This window comes from Centroberyx gerrardi, chromosome 12, assembly GCF_048128805.1.
Source record: "Centroberyx gerrardi isolate f3 chromosome 12, fCenGer3.hap1.cur.20231027, whole genome shotgun sequence".
Classification (NCBI taxonomy): domain Eukaryota; kingdom Metazoa; phylum Chordata; class Actinopteri; order Beryciformes; family Berycidae; genus Centroberyx; species Centroberyx gerrardi.
In genome coordinates, this window is record NC_136008.1 from 9743822 (window position 1) to 9763763 (window position 19942).

The 19942-nt window shown below is 38.0% G+C and overlaps 1 protein-coding gene across 1 annotated transcript in view; it reads right to left on the reverse strand.

Annotated features, from left to right (window-relative positions):
- Nucleotides 1–4849: 4849 nt before the first annotated feature.
- The window catches only part of grik3 (glutamate ionotropic receptor kainate type subunit 3), an 88023-nt gene continuing 72930 nt past the window's right edge, over nucleotides 4850–19942 (reverse strand). Inside the window, exons 12-16 of the mRNA XM_071895862.2 lie at nucleotides 18627–18745; nucleotides 9680–9897; nucleotides 6749–6974; nucleotides 5814–6064; nucleotides 4850–5044 (exon numbers count right to left, since the gene is read on the reverse strand). Coding sequence (XP_071751963.1) covers nucleotides 4850–5044; nucleotides 5814–6064; nucleotides 6749–6974; nucleotides 9680–9897; nucleotides 18627–18745 — 1009 coding nt within the window. The remainder of the gene's footprint in view (nucleotides 5045–5813; nucleotides 6065–6748; nucleotides 6975–9679; nucleotides 9898–18626; nucleotides 18746–19942) is intronic.

Below are 19942 nucleotides of genomic sequence, written 5' to 3' on the forward strand. Positions count from 1 at the left end.
GTACATCTTAACATCTTAGACATTTCCTCAGAGCCAATTCAAGTCTCAGGAATATTTCAGTTTAGATTCAATATTTATAATTTAATAAGTGGGATGCTGATTTCTTTTGCCTCCACTAAGGTACTGAGATATGCTTAGATAAAAAAGTGCAAATGACAAACCAAAACTTTACATTTTGCAAAAATGCAGTTTTCACAAAATCACTTATCTCAAAAATAATATGGGTTGCTTTGTACATGTAGTCATAAAATGGTGTCCCAATTTTTCATCATTTCCACAGTCCTCTCAAGTGTCGTCATTTCCAGATCCACTGATTGAAATGAATGGCATTTTCAGAAGCCGTTTGCCAATCGTTTGTTCTTAAAATGTTTGAAATAATGTAAGAAATGACTTATGACAAAGTTGTGCATAATAATAGTTGTGGAGTAATCATTATCATCAACATCGTCAATATATAATTAATTATGTTTAAACTAGTTTATCGTTTATTCCGGGGCTTGATTTTCCAACAAAATTCCGACTTGGAAGTCCTGGATGTCGTACTTTCTCACCAGCACATGAACGCAGCATGGTAATTATGACTAAAAAACGAAAATAGTCTAATAGTGGAAATGTCAGATATGGATCACCTCCTAAATCTAATGAACTGATCCTTGGGCCAAGGGCTATCTGTCCACCAAATTCCAGACAAATCCGTTTGTAACTTTTTGAGATATCTTGCTTACAAACAGACAAACAGACCAGTGAAAACAACCTAATATATTGGTAATAAATTGGTAATAATTTAGAAGTGTTTAATATCCAGTGTTACTGATATTTGCTGCAGTTCATTAAGTCTAAACCATAAAGAGTTTAGTTAATATTAACTGTGGGTTTAAGGTATTTTGTGATGTATGTGATAGTGGATTATGCATGTTTGCATGCCTGGACACATTTCTAGTTCTCCCATCTGTTGTCTGACAGGATCACTAGCACTGCACACTGCACATCTGTTTCAATCTGTAAATCTGTCAATGATGATGCTGTGTCCTCATCTCTATTTGTTATTTGCTGCATTATTTTCCAATATATTTGGTTGTTTTAATTACTTGCTGTACATTTTGTTTTTATTATCTTCATTACCTATTACTAGTATTTGTCTTAGTATCTTATTTTGTAGTGCTGCGATGACCCAATTTCCCCACAGGATCATTTAAATTTCATTTAATCTAATTGAATCGAATCTAATCAAATCTAATCTGATATAAGTGATATTACCGGGAAAAAAATGTTTGTGACATGATAACATCGAACCAATCAATCAGTAGTTCAACAGGAGATATAAATAGTTTGTATTTTTTATTTAAAACTTCATATAACCCATACAGCAAACTGTACAATTGAATTATTCACAGTGTGTTAAAAAGAAAATAATTCAATAGCTTCTCTATAATATTTTGAATTTCCCCATGTTTTACTCGGATGTTGGTTATTCTAATGTTCTCTTAACACATACAGTTACTAGGAAAACAAAATCTTTTTTTTTTTTTTTTTACAAAACCTTACAAAAACTATATTCATAGAAATTCTGCATGTCCACAAAGAAAACCCTGGTTGGCACCAACATATTCATTGTATTGTTTGAGAGGTTTTCTGCCAAATGATAGAAGCTGTGCAACTGAAAAGAAAAGGTATACATAAAAAGGCATACCGCTGTGACTGTCGGAAAATCAAAACTCATATCACACACTGCTAATGGAACACAGGTTATGTAGCTTACATTTTGCATTACGTTTCTCTCACATTTCATACAATTTTGTGTAAAATGACATTATTCACATTAATTTATAAAAAAGATGGATATATTCAGTAACCAAACTGACTGAATCAGCCAAATCAGAAACCCTGTTGTAATTCCAACTAATTTTGATAATGATGTCATTTTCAGTTATTCTCACATATTACAGAAGTGGAATACAAGCAAACTTGAGTCTTTGAATCACCTGCATCAAAAGCTACACATGAGGGTAAAAGTAATATAGTATAACCACGTATCAGCCAGCCATACTTCAGGCCAGGTCCTAATGGGGATTTAAGAGAAGTAAAGATCCAGCTATATCAAATAAACCCTACTCTAAGGGGGTGACCCCTAAATTCTTGGGGAGCTCAAGATTACAATGTCATGTTCACCTCGTAGAAATATATTAGCCATGATAAAAGAAGATTTACATATATTTCCCCTTCTTGATGATAGTAATCCAATATACTATAATATAATGCATTGCCATTAAATAAATAAACAAGGTCTGGGGCTGTGGAACTGGGGGGAGGTGGGGAAGTAGGTTAAAGTGACCTCTCTAATGAAATAAATAGCATCTATAACATATTTGACTGTGAACAAAATTTATTTAACAGTATAAATTTAGCAAAATACATTTTCTCCTGCTCATCTTATCTACATACTCTACTTTGCAGAAGGGAATCGATAAACATTTATACAATGAATCTCTACCAAACCAATGATAAGTTTTACAGATTGGAGTTCTCTTGAATCATAGATAGTTTTTCATTAATGTGGAGCCCAAGATTTTTGTCTCGACATTGTATCAACAATAGAAACCTCACAGAGGTTTGCTGTCCACTCAGCTCCCAGGTGACAGCAGCTCACAGACTCCTCGAATCTTCCTACAGCATGATACTTGTTGAAGATATACAGTTACTTAATAGGCATTAACGTCAACAAAAACACACAGAATCAGCAGACATCTGTCTTCTGTCTAACTCACCACACTATCTTTCAGCATGTTCACACTAGAAGTGTTGATTCACTCAATAATCTCTATCTCTGTGCACATTAGGAAATTAAACAGAAAAAAAGCATGTGTCTTGCTAGTCAGAGCTATAACCTACAATGACTCTCTTTGCTCATTTAAAGCCAACCCCTTGCTCAGTTTTCATAATGATAAAACAACCAAGAAGCAGTATGGTGCCAAAAAGCTTCTAGATCACGCCTGGAAAATGAAATAACTCAACGGTGTTCAAATACTAGGGACATTCAATGGTCCTGTAGCCACACGTGGACAAAGACCAGCACGCAGTTCAATGGATACATGTCACAATTAAATGCACTTTAAAAATGCACTTCAGTTTTAAGGTCACAGTCTCTTGCCCTTTGTCTCTGTGCCTCACAATTCACTACTAAACTAAGAAGTAATGGGAAATACCTGATCTAATGCCTTCCATGTCATACTGTAGATACGTGTTTTTGAACAGTGTGCACATGCTACCAATTTTTAAGGACACACATAAAGCACAGTCAAAGCTGATGCAATCATGTATTGTCTTTGTTATGAGCAGTGTTGTGTCAAGTTAGTAATCAGCATAATGTTTTAAAAGGGAGCTTTAACTTTTTAATAGATTCATATAAATATTCAGTGTTTCATGATTATGCTTTTTTTTTAATTACGTGGGACCAAAGTTATGTTCCAAGAAAGGCATTGGATCAGGAAGTTCATCCATTTGATTTTTTATTTTATTTTTATTTTTTTATTCTTTTTGCAATGTTTTTCACATTACAGTTTTCATAATAATACTTTGAGGCGAGATGGATCGAAACAACAGCAAATACAATGCCATGACTCTGTGCCAAATACAATTTACGTTGGATACACATTACCCTGCATGGTTGGAAAAAGTGTTAAGTTTCGCGAGATCCTTTTATAGTCCCATTTAAACCACTCCAATTGACTTCGCACTGAGCACAAGAAGAGTACTCCCTCTCAGCTCGCACTCTCTAAAACGTTAAGTGAGCAGTCTTGGCCCATACTGTGTATAGTTGTATTGAACGGGGAAATCTTTGGCAATTAATATTTTAATTGATTTTAAATTTAACCATGTACAAAATCATTTTGACATAGGCCAACATAAAACGTACTCCTGCTCAGATAAATCTAATCCCATACCAAGATGGTACAACATATGGAATCTCTTATTTTTTAAATGTCTCCTCATTCAAACTTTGCCTTGCATCATTGATTAAATCCCTCTGTGCAACAATGTAATGGATTACATATCTTCAACACACTTCTATTTGTTGTTGAACAATAGTGTCCCGCTATGGGTTTCCACCAATAACAATACTGCGGATACTGAATAAGCATCCCTACGTCTTATCATAGATGTCCCATAGTCCGAGCCACGCTTTCAAAAATGTCCTCCGTCTTATGCTGTAGCTTATTACTCAAAGACACCCATTCAAGCCTGGACAACAGGTTTGAGGTAACATTATTTTCTGCTGTCAAAGGCCATTCAGGAGTTTGCGTAACTCAATAGAAAAGGAAAGTGGTAAGAACTTGATATAATAATTTTGATGTGCTGTGTGGCAAAACTGATCTCCAATGAAAACTGCTCCCCCTTGTCCTCCTCGTCTATCTGTCGTTTATTGCCATGCTCAACAAAGCCTTTTTTCTTACTTCAGTCCATATTTTCCAATAAAATTCCAGTGTCTTTGTCATTGATTGAGGATTCCTTGAATCTAGTGTAATTTCTTGTGTTTTTGTGTTGCGCACGTAAACATCAGACTTGAAACGGATTATTTGGGTATGCTGTTTCCTTTCTCAGGAATGGAAAAAATTCCCAGAACCTCCCCCAAATATTTCTTTTACCTCTGTGGTTTTGGAATATAATGGTGAATGTTGTCATACCTGTGTAGCTGATGCTGCCATTTTGAGTTGCCCATGTTTTGTTAGTGTCCCCATGTCGCTGTGGTTTATGGTGAATCTGGTGATCCCGTCTATGCCATTGTCTCTTGTCTCTGGCACCGCCCCTGACACGTTACTCAGGAGGCTCTTTCCCTGGGGGGAGCACATTGTCACGGGAACACGGGCGTCATCCCAGTGCTGCAGCTCATGTTGTCCTTTCCCGGGAGTCGTCGGTCGTTGTAGGCGTGCATGTTGATCACCGCATCCGTCTTCACCATGACCGGAGGCTGAGGCTTGTGTTTCACCCGCCTCTCGCAGGTGAACGACAGTCTGATCTCGTCCACCATGGCACTGCACAAAGACCTCTGGGCAAAAAGGGAGGATGAGGGGAGGGGAGCGAGAAGGAGAAGAGGGGAAGAGGGACGGGGGGTAAATGCCTTAGCTTTAAATTGGTCTGACAGCAGAGAGTGTCGACAGTCCAAGAGTGCAAAACACATTAGAACAGAACATTCATGTTGTGTTCATGTTCGTGTGTGTGTGTGTTGTGTGTGTGTGCGTGTGCATCTGTGGCTGTCAGCAATGTCAAATCACACCACCACATGCAGCCTGCATACGGTTCATTATTGCTGCTGTGTCAGAAAGAGTGAACACAAGTGCATTCTCCCCCATTACCTACAGTACATGAGAATGCATGCAACAACACACTTAGTTGCATGACTCAAATTAGTGATTTACAACAGTAAAGGGTTCATGCTATTCTGACATCTGCAATGACTAATAACGGATTAATTCTCTATGCTCCAATTTGCAATTATGCTTGTTAAAATAAGTAAATGTTGTGGTGTTATGGCCAAGTACTCATAGGGATTAGCCAAAGGCATGTAAATCCTTTTATAACATGTTTGAACTAAAAGCCATGAACAGAGCACAGCTTTGGTTTAGAGGCTATGTGGAAAAGTATCATAACAAAATAGGCATGGTTAGCAACTTCATTGCTAAGAGTGGGATTAAAATGAACTAAAATCCTAGTGTAATTGAATTAATGTTTAATTCATGTTTCGTCCCTCTAAACCACAGATTAAAAAGCAGATGAAGAGATATGGCATTCTGGATGTGATTTATGGGGACATCTACCTGCTCACGTTCTGCTGTCTTCCTTAGCTTGTAGATGAATTCAGCAATCGCCACAAAAACAGAGAGCACTAGGCCTGATGCCAGCACGATGAATATACCACCCAGGTTCTGGATACCCATGGGGCCGGTCTCGCGACGCTCTTCATCCAGGCAGCTGCTCCCGCTCCACCATTTCTCCTTCAGCATGTGCAGGCGCCCGTCCTCCAAGATGCTGAGGATGGCTATGGTGATTTTGTCCCTGTAAGGGGAGCCTGCAAGCAACAAAAGGTCTGCTTTACTCTGGATGAAATGCCAGCTGGATTCTGTGATATTAGGGCTTTATGTGACTTAGGGAGAATTTCACAAGAATAAACATGTTATGGTATATTATCTCGGCAGTAGTGAAAAAAAAAAGTCTTGCGTTGCATCGTCTCAGAACCCCCACTACCCCTCCCTCTAAGGCAATGCGCACACGCACGCACACGCACACACACACACACACACACACATACACATCCCAAGTCACGAAAAGGACTTTGCTTGGTAGCCTCATATTAATTATTAATATACACTACCAGTCAAAAGTTGGACACACCTGAGTGAATGCACTATGCTTTTCATTATCTTAAAGCCATTTAGATATAAACTCTTATGCTTAAATGCTTGAAATTTGTTTTTAGACAAATATAAATAGTGAAGTTGATGCCTATGTATGAATTTCTTTCCAAAGCCTTTGCCTTTCCATCAAGGCAAAGGGCGGCTACTTTAAAGAATCTAAAATATAAGATAGTTTTGATTTGGTCACTGCATAATTCCATTTGTGTTATTTCATAGTTTTGATGTCTTTACTACTATTCTAAAATGTGAAAAATAGTAAAAATTAAGAAAAATGTGTGTGTCCAAACTTTTGACTTTTGGGAGTGTACTATAGTCATTTGCAGGTCCTCAGGTCTTACCAAGGGGAGTGCCGATTCCATAGCCTTTGCTGTCAATGATCCCTCCCACCTGTGTCAGGTTACAGTTCCGCCTGGTGATGTAATCGATAGTGGTGGACTCCATCAGGAGGGCATAGTCTGACTTCAGCACCCTCTGAATTCCATCTTCAATAGACTTCACCAGTGATGTGCTTGGCTTGCTACTCATAAAGGCCCACATCTTCTCAAAAGTAGAAACTTTAGATTTCTGCAAAGGATGAAAATAGCCTGTTAAAGAACTCACTTGAACAGTCTCCCTTGCTGCTGGTAAGGAAAAAGTAACTGATGATAAATAGTCAATGCTTGAATACTTGAACTGGTAAATCTGTCAAATGACACTAGTTGTACACTCACAGCTTTTAAGAATCTTCAAGATCCTTTAGTCAGTGACCAAGTAGATTTATATGATTAGTCCTATAGATATTCATGGTCACCAGATAGTACCACAGATTAAAGCTTTGCACACATCTATTCTTGTCATAAGTACTAGTGAGACAGTAATAATAGAGTCCCTCTCCATTAGTCTTGCATCAGGCTATGTGGTATTTCATGCAATTTTATAAGAGGGTCACATTTATACCATGTCTAATCCTAGATAATTACTATCTCAGGACCATAAGGCATTTCAAATTGTGAAAGATACTATTATCAGCAGTCCTCCATTGTTATGTGCAATTCCAGTGGATGCAGTTCTGGTGGTTCAAATGGGAGATAATATGGTTATTTTGAAACATAACAGCGGGAGATGCCCAGTGTTGCCAACTTCGGTCGACCCCACTTGACAACTTTATTTCTAAAATGCAACTAGCAACAAATCTAGTGGAAATCTTAATGTACATCAGCTGTACCAAATTGGTACAGCTGGTGCCTATATATGCTACTTGCATGTCTTATCCAAGGAGGTCTGATGATCCACAGCGCTTCCCATACACATTGTAGCCCCTTCCTCCGCTAAGCGTGGGGGGCTTCAGCAAATATGCAAATTACCATTTAACCTCATCTAGCGCCTTCTAACAATTTTTTGAGCAGCCGATAGCTACTTTGTGATTTCACAGAAACACAGCTCCTCTATAGAAGGCTGTCAGGTAATGCAGCACACTCTCTGGCAGCCATATTGGAGGTCCTCAACTCTTGGGCAACAGTGGCAGCGGATTGCGTTTCTAAACGTACTTGGCCATCTTAACTGTTCTGTTAAGATGGCCAAGTATGTTTAGAATCGATCAGATGGATCAGATGGATCAGATGTATCAATGGCGAAATGATCCATTTTGTGTTTAGATAGCTAGCCTGGTGGCTAGATAACAAAAACAGCCATTTATTTAGGTTAACAGAGCAGACTCTTCTCAAGCTACAACTCGAGACTAGGGCTAAAGAAAAGACAGTTTACTGTGTCACAGTAACCTAAATTTAGAAGCAAACTATCTTATCAGACCATTCACTTTTAACTGACCTACAACCACACACAACAATCTTTTAAAGATATCTCTCTTATTCTAGCTTGGTTGTTATATACGTAGCCATTATTTGCACACATCCAGTTCTCCAATGGACCTCCGTGATGGTGCCAGTCGTGGTTGCTAGTAGATTTGTGACACAACTGTAAAGCCTCTATAGCTATTCCCCAACCTCCTCAGCATTTATCACTTCCCTCATCTGCCTCATCGAGTCAACCTCGTTAGCCCTCCCTGTCAAAGCGAGGAGGAACAGAGGGCACTTGAGCCTCGCAACTCTGATGAGGTAATTAGACACCTGTGTCTCCTCCCATTAATAATGCCACAATCACAACTAGAATTCATGAAAGTAAATATAATGGACTAAAATAAGTTCCCTTTAGATAGTTACTGAAAAGAAGTGAAAGTTAATTTATTTTCAAAAGGTGAAAGAGATGAGTTGGATCCAGGCACACAGCTACAGTCATCAGAGGAAAGAACACAGTGTCATCCTTGAATATCTTCGTTTTATGGAGTGCAATAAAATGAAAAATTTGGTTTCAGATGAAAGCAATCCTATATATTGTTGTGACTGGCAACTTGGGGATTTTATGAATAAACACAATGGAGTGCAATTCCAAGACACCACTATTCTTTCAGATGTACATACTGCAGAGGTATCAGCAAAAGGCCTACGCCCCAATTACATAATGAAGGCAGGGAGATCCTCAAATACACACTCAACATTAAAACATACAGTATTTATGAAATACTCAACTATGAATTTTTTGGGGCATAAAAACTGGGGCAGTGAGATGCCCTGGATGAAAATTTTTTTTTCTCTAGCTATTGAATGTCATAAACTTATGGACTCCCTCTTTTCAATAGAAATGTGCAATGTTTTCATTTTCTTACTCGGAGAAACTGTAACTCTGTTACATGTGTTATTCAGCACCACAGCAGCAGCAGCATCTGAGGCAAGACTCAAAATAATAAAATAAAGTCAAAGACCCTGCAGGCAAACGCTGAAACTTTGGAATAAAAAAATCATTATGGAGGAACACATCAAACAGTGTAGAGAAGTGGAGAAGCTGAAGAATTTGCCTTTGCTGTGGGAATTAAGATCTAACTGGAAATATATATAAAAAATATCTTTTGTTGAATGGTATTGATTTTTTTTTTCCTTGGGAAACATAGGCCTACTGAATAGAAAGAAAAAAAGTTTTTTGAAAAGTCAACTAAAAACTTAAGATTCCACATCTTGCCTCATTTCTTAACACATAAGTTTTACAACAGTATAATGTGTTTGTACTCAGCATGCTTCAGCTATAAAGGCTGCTTTCACACTGTGTAAAATAAGTGATGGAATCAAATTAAGGGACAATATTGTTGTGAGTTATTAAATCTGCATAATTCCTTCCGTAATTGATCTTTTAGTTTTTAATAGGAAATTCATAGCTCTGTCTTGTTATCTGTATTATACCTTGAAGAAAGACATGGTTGCACCATCTTTGACAACACCATATTCGATCTTGGTCTGCTTGGCGATGTCGTCAGCGGAGTCCACAGGTGAGTCCATTCTCTCCACAGTGAGAAAGGCTGCTAGGTTGGCCGTGTAGGATGAAATGATGATGAGGGTGAAAAACCACCAGATCCCACCGATGATCCTGGTGGACAAGGCTTTGGGCATCAGCTCCGAGCCTGTGTGGAACACAAAGAGAGAGACTGTTGAGCCGTTAAATATATAAAACTGTCCCGCCAAAACTGTAACTGAATGTAACAAATACTGATGCAAGATTGTTTGCACTTTTGTACATGAACCTGCTAATGTTGTTGGAATTGCCTTGGTGTTAATCTAGGTGCATTGTCAGAGGGGAAAGTAGCCTAGGAAACCAGATTAGGCAGATCAGTGAAACATTTAAGGAACTTTCTCAGATTTCTACATCAGGAATCACTGCTTCTCAATTCACGCAAGCCTTTACACCTGTCTATCAAGCTCCATAAGTGGCAGAAGACTATATTTTTTTGGGAGACTATAATTTTGTATTGCTTCTTGATCTAAGTTAAACCAATAACAAAATATGTTTTAAGTGAAAAGTTAATGTGTCAAAAGCCATAAAAGCAGGGAAATTCAAATGATCCTCAAATATAAATTAAGCCAATTCTCTCTCAATGGTCTCTAGTACAAGGTTTTGACAACAAAAATCCTGTGTTTGCTGCATTTACACATCATCACCTTCACATGGAAGATAGCTTACCATTCAGACATTCTCTGTAAAAGCCTTTATTCATACTCTTCAAAGAGGTGACTGTCCAGGACTATTCACACTGTTAACAGCTTGCTACTACTAAATGACCTACTCTTCTACTGTATCTTCTATCTGAAATTTTGGTTTTGGCGAACCAGCGGACATACAAGTCGATCTGTGAAAACAACATTAATAGTGGATGTGAAACAGCAGATCAGATATTGATGACCAAGAATCACACTTTTCAGTACAATGCAGTGGCTATACAAGCAATCAAGCAATGCTAATTCATCAAAGGCCTGCGTAGATTTTTCTACATCGGATCTTTTTAGCATGTAACATGTAATTCACACAAATTTCGAGCATGTAATTTCTTCGGTCATCAAGTTAACTGGATGTACACACTAACAGCAATGCATATTACAAACCAAGCATCAAATGATGTATAAAAAACAACAGGGAAAAAGACAAATCAGGATATAGTACCTAGTCTGACTGACAGCGCACCTCTGCATCAGCCTTGACTTTGAGTGGTCCTTAGTCGAGTAATATTATGTTTACAATGGCTCTCTGACTGGTGTTAAAGTTACTTTATATCTCATCTCTGACAACCTTTAAAATACCCTTGTGCTTTGTGCACTCCGTTACTTTACTGAGAAGATTTATGAGGGCAATTCTGAAGAGTAACAAGCCCACAGAAGGGGGGCAGAGTGGTCAGCTCTTTAACCTCCCCTACCAAATTTGATTGGATTTGTCCTTTGTGGTTTGACAAAGGCTCTACATGGTTGAAAACAAGGGGAGACAGTACCATTCCTTAATTCAATATGACTTCAAAGAGGGAAGATGCAGATCCCTCCTCTGGTTGCATTAGAAAAGAACTGAAACAACTGGGAACTCAATTGAATTCCACACTATAAAATGCTGTCGTCAGCAGGGAACAGTATATGGCATTGCACCAGAACACTCTAATAAATACAAAAAGCAGATTGGTCATATAGTGCCAAGGAAATAAAACGGTGTCAGTATGCTATACATTTCCTTGAAGAAGGACTCATATCTTGTAAGCCAACGAAATATGAATGTCTTCTCAGGGTAGAAGATATTGATACTATTTCAGTCAACAACAACACATCTATCTCACTGACTGCAGTACTGCTGCTATTCATACGACTGCAGTAGCTAGTGAACTTAGACTAAAACTGTTATGGGAAAATATTGGAGTACAAAGATTGCTGACACACTGGGATTTGACTCATGGCAAAATAGACACAAATTAAGTGTGCAGGCCCAGGAAAGCATAGACTTACAATAATAATAATAAGATTTACAAAACTGAGTGTTTTACAAGATAACTGGATAAGGAAGAAAAAAGAAAAACACAAAGGGCCAATGCACAGAATAATTAAGAATAAAACAGAATGTAGACCATAATTCAAGTAAATGCAAGCATAAAAAATGTTGGCTAGTATACTGTATACTTCTATATTTTCTTTGTAATGCTGCCATTTCAGTAGAGCTGTGACTGAAAGGCTGCCTTGTGGATGTAGGCTAGTGTGTAATATACTCCCAGCTGACTATTATAGGTCAATTGTTTTCACCTGTTGAGGTAATTTCAGTAAATATTTACTGAATTTGCAGGCTCATAAACCACACATTTTGGCATTGTAGGCCAATTCCCTGGGATCTGCTTAGAACAGTGCCAAATAGCTGACTGTGTAAGGCATAAGGTATTAATGTAGACTACATCATAAGCTCAAATTTGGTGTAGACTAACATATACATTGGTGAAGGGCAGGTAGCATTTTTATTTATTTATTAATTTCACAATAACGGTTGGGGCAAAAATGAAATTAGAAATTATTTATAGTAAGAGTTTGGTTAAGGTAAGACAGCAGCCTCTGTCTGCAGTGGAGAATCTTGCTTTCATGGCACCTGCAAAGAAATATTGGAAATCTGAAGACTAGTGCCAGGTTGTTGTGTATGAACGACACATTTTTGCGTACTACTTGAGTTGAGAGTATTTTCAGTATTTACTCTGTTCCAGAGTATAAGGGCACTGATGGAGAAAGCTTGATCACCCTTCAGCCTAGACTGTGGAACAACCAAAACAGCACTGCAGGAGGATCTCAGGGTGCGCTTGGGCTCATAAGGGGTTAAAAGCTCAGAAATGTAGCAAGGCGCTACACCAAAACATACTTTGAAGCTAATCAATAACATTTTAAAATCAAGCTGTAATTGCACTGGTAGCCGATGAAGTGAAGCTACTTTAGTAGAGAGCGGACCAAGATGGTTTGGCAGTTAAGCACTAACAGTAACTAACAGTGGGCCCAATAATCATAACTTAGGAAATATTATTCAGTTGTAAGAAATCACCTATAGCTTTGAATATCCAGAAAACAGTTATGTAAAGTGGCCATCTGCTTCACATCACTTGGGTTTACAGCTGGGTAATGGAACCTAACTTTATGGTTGTAAATTACAGTATATGACCAAAGGGTAGCATATATATATGGAAAAAAGGAGTGGATCCAGAATAGACCCCTGGGGGACACAACAGATAACTTGTGCTGTAACTTTTTTGATGACCTGGACTCGCCAGCAGCAGCAGGGAAAGTTATATCCTGCAGATCAAAGGAAAACCAGACAAGCAGCACCAGAGATGTCAACCCAATGTTTGAGATGCTCAAGTAGGACAGAATGATTAACTGTGTTAAAAACTAAACTAAGATCTTGGACAATTAAAACAGAGGATTTTCCTGCATTGAAAGCATTCATCACTGTAAGAGTTGTCTCAGTGCTATGAAGACCTCTAAACCCAGATTTAACCTTCTCAAAGAGACCATTACTGTTCATAAAAGTAAGTAATTGGTTAGCAACTATTTTTTTAATTTTCCAAAATCCTGGACTTAAATGGCAAGTTAGAGATCAGTCTGCAATTGTTTAGAGAATGAGGGTCAGGAACAGGTTTCTTAAAAAGAGGTTAAAAAATAGTATTCTTAATGTGGGCAGGGAGAATGCCAGTGCAAAGTCAGTTTACTTGTTTTATTTGTGGGATGAAGTTTACTCACCTTTTTAACTTGAAATAAATCTTACGAGATAAATTCATAGTATAGATCATCGTAAGTAGTATCAAACTGATGTAAGTTATATGAGGATAGAGTTTGGAAAAGCTATTTTGTCTCTGAAAATATAATATATTTTTCTTTATATTGGTGGTTATTTTCCTTATGTTTATCCACCTTTTTATTTACAACTACACTACTGGTTACGGTGTATGGACAATTATACAGTGTACAGTGGGCAGAATATCAAGGGAAGAGGTAGAGGACATTTGTCTCGGCTATGGTCTTCATTAATCTGCAGAGGCATTATCAAATGTATCTAGTGAGGCAGCAACCTGTGAGGAGATGTGCACTGGGGTGATCTGCAAATATTGACGATTTGGTTTACAAGGAACCTTAAATATTCTTCACATTCCTCAGAAGAGGGTTCAGTACTGGCACTAGAGAGAGCATCTGTGGTACGTCTAATCACTTTAAGAAGTAGCCTACCCTTGAATTTTGCTGGTTCTGATGAAGACTGTGATGCACAGTTGGTTTCACTACTGTTGACAAAATGCACTTATTGTAAGTCGCTTTGGAGAAAAGCATCTGCTAAATGTAATGTAATGTAATAGTTATTTTTGATAAGGTCTGAGAAACAATGTGATCTTATATTTTCAACCTCTGAATTACATCTTCTCAAGCAATCTTATGATTGATATATCAAGGTGCACTGGAGTTTTGAGGCTTTCCATTTCCATTCTACTTTTTGACAATATTCCCAGTTAACAAGGGCAGATTTGTTAGTGTTTTAGACTTCATGTCCACTGAACTTAAAACAGTAAAAATGCATTGTACTATTTCACATACTGTTTACATTTCCTGTGTGTGTGTTTCTAGTTTCTCACAGCAAACATTTGTGAATATGTGCAATAGCAAGGTTAATAAACAGTTATAATAATTACGCCTTTAGTCTAGTTGTAAAAAATAAAACCAGAGTTAATGACAAATAACTATAATACTGGGGCATAAATTCCATAGGGGAGGATCATTAAGAAGTCTGACACTGATATTCTCATTTGAATAAATGAACAAAATCTTTAGCTTCTAATGATGCTTTTTGAATTGTCAGTAAGGAAAAAAAAAAAGTTACTCTCTGTGGATTGAACAGTGCATTGTGCTAAAAGTGATGCCCTGGTTTTCTGGAGTGTTTTTCCCCCACTAGCAATGCCTCGACTTAACATGAGAGAACCAGGCCTTCCCATGAGAATCATTACCTGCACTTAGCATTCTCTCTATGGAGTCATCACACAAAAACTCATTTTCAATGCTTGAGGCTCTTACTGGTTATTAATTGCTTTTAAATAATAAAACTGGTAAACGAAAATGTTTATTCCAATGCAGGTAAATCTTGCTCTGAATCACAAAAAGGAGCAAAGTCACAACTCTAGTTTCTTGAACGCAGACAGGATGCTATCACAGATTGCTGTAGTTCTTGCATCTTGGTGCAGGTAACAAATCAAGAAAACAGACTTCTAGACTCAAAACCATGGTTTTATTTAGAGTAGAAACATGTATTTTAGAAAATGAAGGATTAACGTCGTTGAGAATGAGAGTCAAATCAAAAGCACTTTCAAAAATTGTTTTATATGGAAACCAATTTATGGGAAATGATCAGACATATGTTTGCTGTGAGCAAAAGCCTACTGAGACCCCCAGGAACGCTTTTGAAGTACACAAGGTGTTTGCTTTTGCACCTCTTCATATTTTGTGTTCTTTGTGCTGTCTGTGACACCTCCCTCCCACAGACAAGCTGGTAGATTTTTTTTTGGATCTCCTCAAACATGTCCATTTGCATTTTAAGCATGTCAAGAAAATGGCTTCCTTCTCAGCTGCTGTCACCGTGTTTGGCAGACAAGCATAGGGTGTCTGTTTATATGACACAGACAAAATATACCTCCGTGCAAATATTTGCACCATGTAGGTAGAAATGGGCGCCACAGAGTCAGAATTAGACTGCAAAACATCCAGTCAAACGGTCTATTCTATAATTGTGAAAAATGTATAATCGCTGTTAAGATATTTTACGACACTCAATGTAAAAATCATGTGTAAACAGTAATACAAAATATAAAGAATAGTATATGTCACATTTACATTCTACTTATACCAAAACCTGCTAGAACACAGATTGTGAAGATATATGAATCTCATATTAACTCCAATATGCCAATGTGTAAGATTGCATTCTGGGAATATTAATAAGAGCTGATTAGTAGCAGCTTCAATCGGCTAAATATGACAAACACTAGGGCTTAAGCATTGACAGACAACACTGAGAGCCATGGTAAGAATTACAACGACGAATTCCCCGTTTAGCTTGATAATATAGGCTACTAACTAGCTCATTCTGTTTTGATTCTCCCTCCCCTCTCCCTCCCGGCACACTGGTGCCACACTCGTAGCCTCCGCTCGCACCGGCAAATTGGCAGAGCTACCATGCAGTTTCACAAGAGCGCTGCCGAGCTTCTGCGCTTAATGAATTGCTGAATGTGTTTGCTATCCTTACGGGCAAAGATCCACCGCCGAGTCTCACTAAGCCTCCTTGATTTGTCTTGTTACATTGAGGTTAAACATTTTATTACTCGGGTCTATTTCTTCCCCAGTTGACTTCATTACGTTATTTCTGGGCCTTCATTTGCTTACGTTTCCCTTTAAGGGGACACGAGGCAAGTGAAAACCTCTTTGCATGAACAATATCCTCCTGCTAACCTTCCTTTGGTTATTCACAGCTTTTTCAAAAGGTAAAATTAAAGCTACTGGTGTGTTAGGTAATACATTTTATATACGTGTGTCGAAAGCAACAGGGTGACAGTAAAATGTTACTGCTTGTTATATATAGCAGTATACATTTAGGAGAATGGCTAAGTCTAAATTAGGTAAACTATTCTAATTGAATAAAATCCACAAAAGCCATGTTATCTATAGCTATAATGTCTACATTTAGATCCCTAGGTATTGGGTAATCTAGTAATTTAAATGGTTGTTTGAGCCATTACACTAATATTTTTTTTTTATAGCAGTGTAGTATAGTCAAGACAGAGTGAAGTATAGGAGTATACAGTAAATGTATATATAGTAGATGTGGAACAGAAAATGTACTCATATTTAGAAAATATCAATGGTCTTTCTCAACATATTTAATCTTCTTCAATTCATTATCTATTGAACAGTACAAACATGTTTTATCACAGCTAAAGGGGCAGGAAAAACTTTTGCCTCTAATTACTGGCTGTTGGGACATAACATTTCTTCAGTACATAATGAACTGTTAAAGGTTACAGCAAAAGCCTACAGTATTTGATTGCTGAATTTCAGTGTTAATCTCCTCTAACTAATATCTATCTGAGAATCTCAACAAAATTGAAAGCTCCTGCATGAGCCTGAAGCTTTATTCAAAACAGTTGATAAGCAAATACAGTACAGGCCTACTGCAGTGTGTAATATTTTAGTCGTAGTGAGTTCATTTGTGTATCTGTGTATTTGTGTCAGTGTACCTGCCAACTATTTATCACAATAGATCAGTGTGATTACCACTCACTTCACTGTTTTGTGGTAAAAGACAAGTGTGTGTGTGTGTGTGTGTGTGTGTGTGTGTGTGTGTGTGCGCTAGCATGCAGTAGAAAACAACCAGCTTACCAGCAAAACTTGACTTAATATAGCCAAATGGCAACTCTGTTTTAATATAGCTAAAATGTAATAACTATCTAATTAAACTAAATTTGAAGAATTGATACAGTGGCACACCATTTTGCAATTATGTCATAAGTAACATAGATGAGGGTTGGGCATTTATTTTTCATGGGGCACCACATCAAGAATTCACCATGCCATAGATGAATATTATTTTACAACTACACTCAAAAGTTCATGTTCCAGTTCAAATAAAGGTATTTCTGTATGGTTTATGTTTTATAAACCATACGTTTTGTGTAGCATTCACAATATCTTCTCTTGCTGAAATCACTTGTGTCACTTTTCTTCTTCTTCTCTTGCTGAAATCACTTTTCTTAGGTGCTCGTACAGCTGGCAGTACGTTAGAAATCAAACAAGCATCAACCGACTCGAGGCTGGTGCGCTGTACATCCACATTCTAACTGTCATGGGTGAACACATGAATTAAATATTTTGTTCAGAGATTCTCTTAGTTACAACAACACTGGGCTGCCGCAGCCCTTTGGTGTCAACAGGTGGAGTTTTTAAAGTCAAGACAGTTTCACTCACTCCAATCATGCATACCGCCCCAGCACATAAACAGCACTAGGGCATTTGTTCTTATCCTATCCTCGTCTCTACTGCAGCAGGGTTGCATTTGAGAGTTTATACTTGAAATTTCCATTTTTTCTAGACCGGTTGGATCAGTGAGAACCATCTGGCTGCACACGGGCTATATCTTGCCAAGGTTTGATTTAAATATTAACTGAATATCTTACATAAAGCTGTAATAACATGAATAAATAATGTCACTTTTCTTTTGTCCAGGTGCTATAAACACATTTGAAACCTGGTTTCAGATATAGGCTAGTATTACCAAAAAGGATGCATCCAAACAATATGTGAGTGACATTTAACAGAACAGGTACTTGGTGGACAGTTATGAGCAAGACATATGGATCCCCCATGATGGGTCACAGTCAGTGCATGCAAAGCGTTGTAAACGTCAAAGTCACACCAGCCAGTTCTAGCATGGCTGACAGCTGGCATTTGTCTGACATGTTCCCAACTTACCCTTTTTCGTCCCAACAGTCAGAATGCTCTTGAGCAGGGCCAGCGACTGCGTTATGGAGAAATAAACGCAGCAATGTTTTCCTTCCTTACCTGCCAATCTCTGACAAGTGCTTGACACCTACTCTCCCTTTTTTAAACAGCAGGTAGGTGACAACAGCCTTCTTTTGTCATGTAAGACTGAGCTCTCCAGTTGTTCGTGACAGGTAAGTGTCTTATGAAACAGTCGGGGAATGGAAATCAGGTAGCTTGTCAGTTAAAGAGGCAGAGGGTGGAAGCTAGCAGTGAAGAGGAAAAGGGGGTGGGGTGATAGTATTGTTTTTGACAGGGAAGGGGGATGTGCGCACCACCGTACCTTGTTGCATCAAGGAACCTACTCCAAACCAGAAGCTGTTGAGGAGGGTGAAGTTGTTCTCCACCACATCTGATCCGGGGTTACAAGGATGGGCGTCATACCATTCATACGGACTGAACCTGCGGAACGAGAGGGGAGGTTGAAATCTGCTGTAAATCCTTGATGCTTATAAGAGCTGAGAAAATGCAAGCATGATGTCTTCTTTATCCTCTGAAAAAAACGCCACATGCTCCTTAGAAAAAAATCTCACAATTGAATCGCAGTAGCATATTCTTCTATTTTAGAGTTCCCGCTTTTAGTTTAGAGTCGCTTTTTTGGACTGAACACTAATAAAACCGTTGCTAACTCTAACAAGCCACAGCAGCAGCTCTATGAAGCAATAATTATTAACATGAGTTTGAATGCATGACCCTGAAATCTAGAGAAGAAAATGACCTCACACCTCCTGATGTTGGGACTTCTAGTCAGTATCTGGCAGCAATTTTGAAGCAGTTATTTTAAAGTGAAAAACAAACTTGTTGTCAACTTAATATCAAACTTCATATGAAAAGGTTTTAAAATCAACTCAATGCCTCTAGTTTAACCTTACCTTTACATATCTCCTCAACCATCTCTCATGTGCTTTGTAGTTCAAGGTGTCCAACTTGGCACAGAAATATCACTTTCAAGACGGCAAGTATCAAAATGTCGTGCGAGAATATGAGGCATGAAGACTCCCAGTAAAGTCACATTAAACCACAAAGCGTGCTTCTTTCCATATCTCTGCCATTTGGTGTAACATCCACTGAAAATGCTGCACGCCATGAATCCTTTATTACACAAGTCATTTTCAGAGGCAGATGGTAAGATAAAACATGCTAAATGTCAGTACTTTCCCCTTTTGAAATTTATTTTGAAAATGTGAAAATCATTTTCTGACTATTCACATATATTCTGGGTGTTCTGCTGATAGAATTGGATCCTTTAGACTCTAGATAGTATCTCCTTGAAATGTGGCATATCTGTTGCTTTGATGAGATGTGGTTAGTGCAGAGTGGGAATGACTGGAGAGATACCCTCTTTTCCAAAACAGAGAAATATATCAAATCATCCACAATAGTGCAATGTAATAGCGTGAATCACTGAGTGCATATTCTCAGCTCTAAAGGACCATCGTGACAATAATCTGGATAGCCTAATTCACTGAAGTTTACACTGTTCAAGAGATAGATACACTTCAATCTCATTATATGCTGCAGAAATATTTTCTAATATGTCAGCAGTCTATTTTAATCAGACACTCAGACACTGAACGTCACGGTTAAGTCTGAAACTGC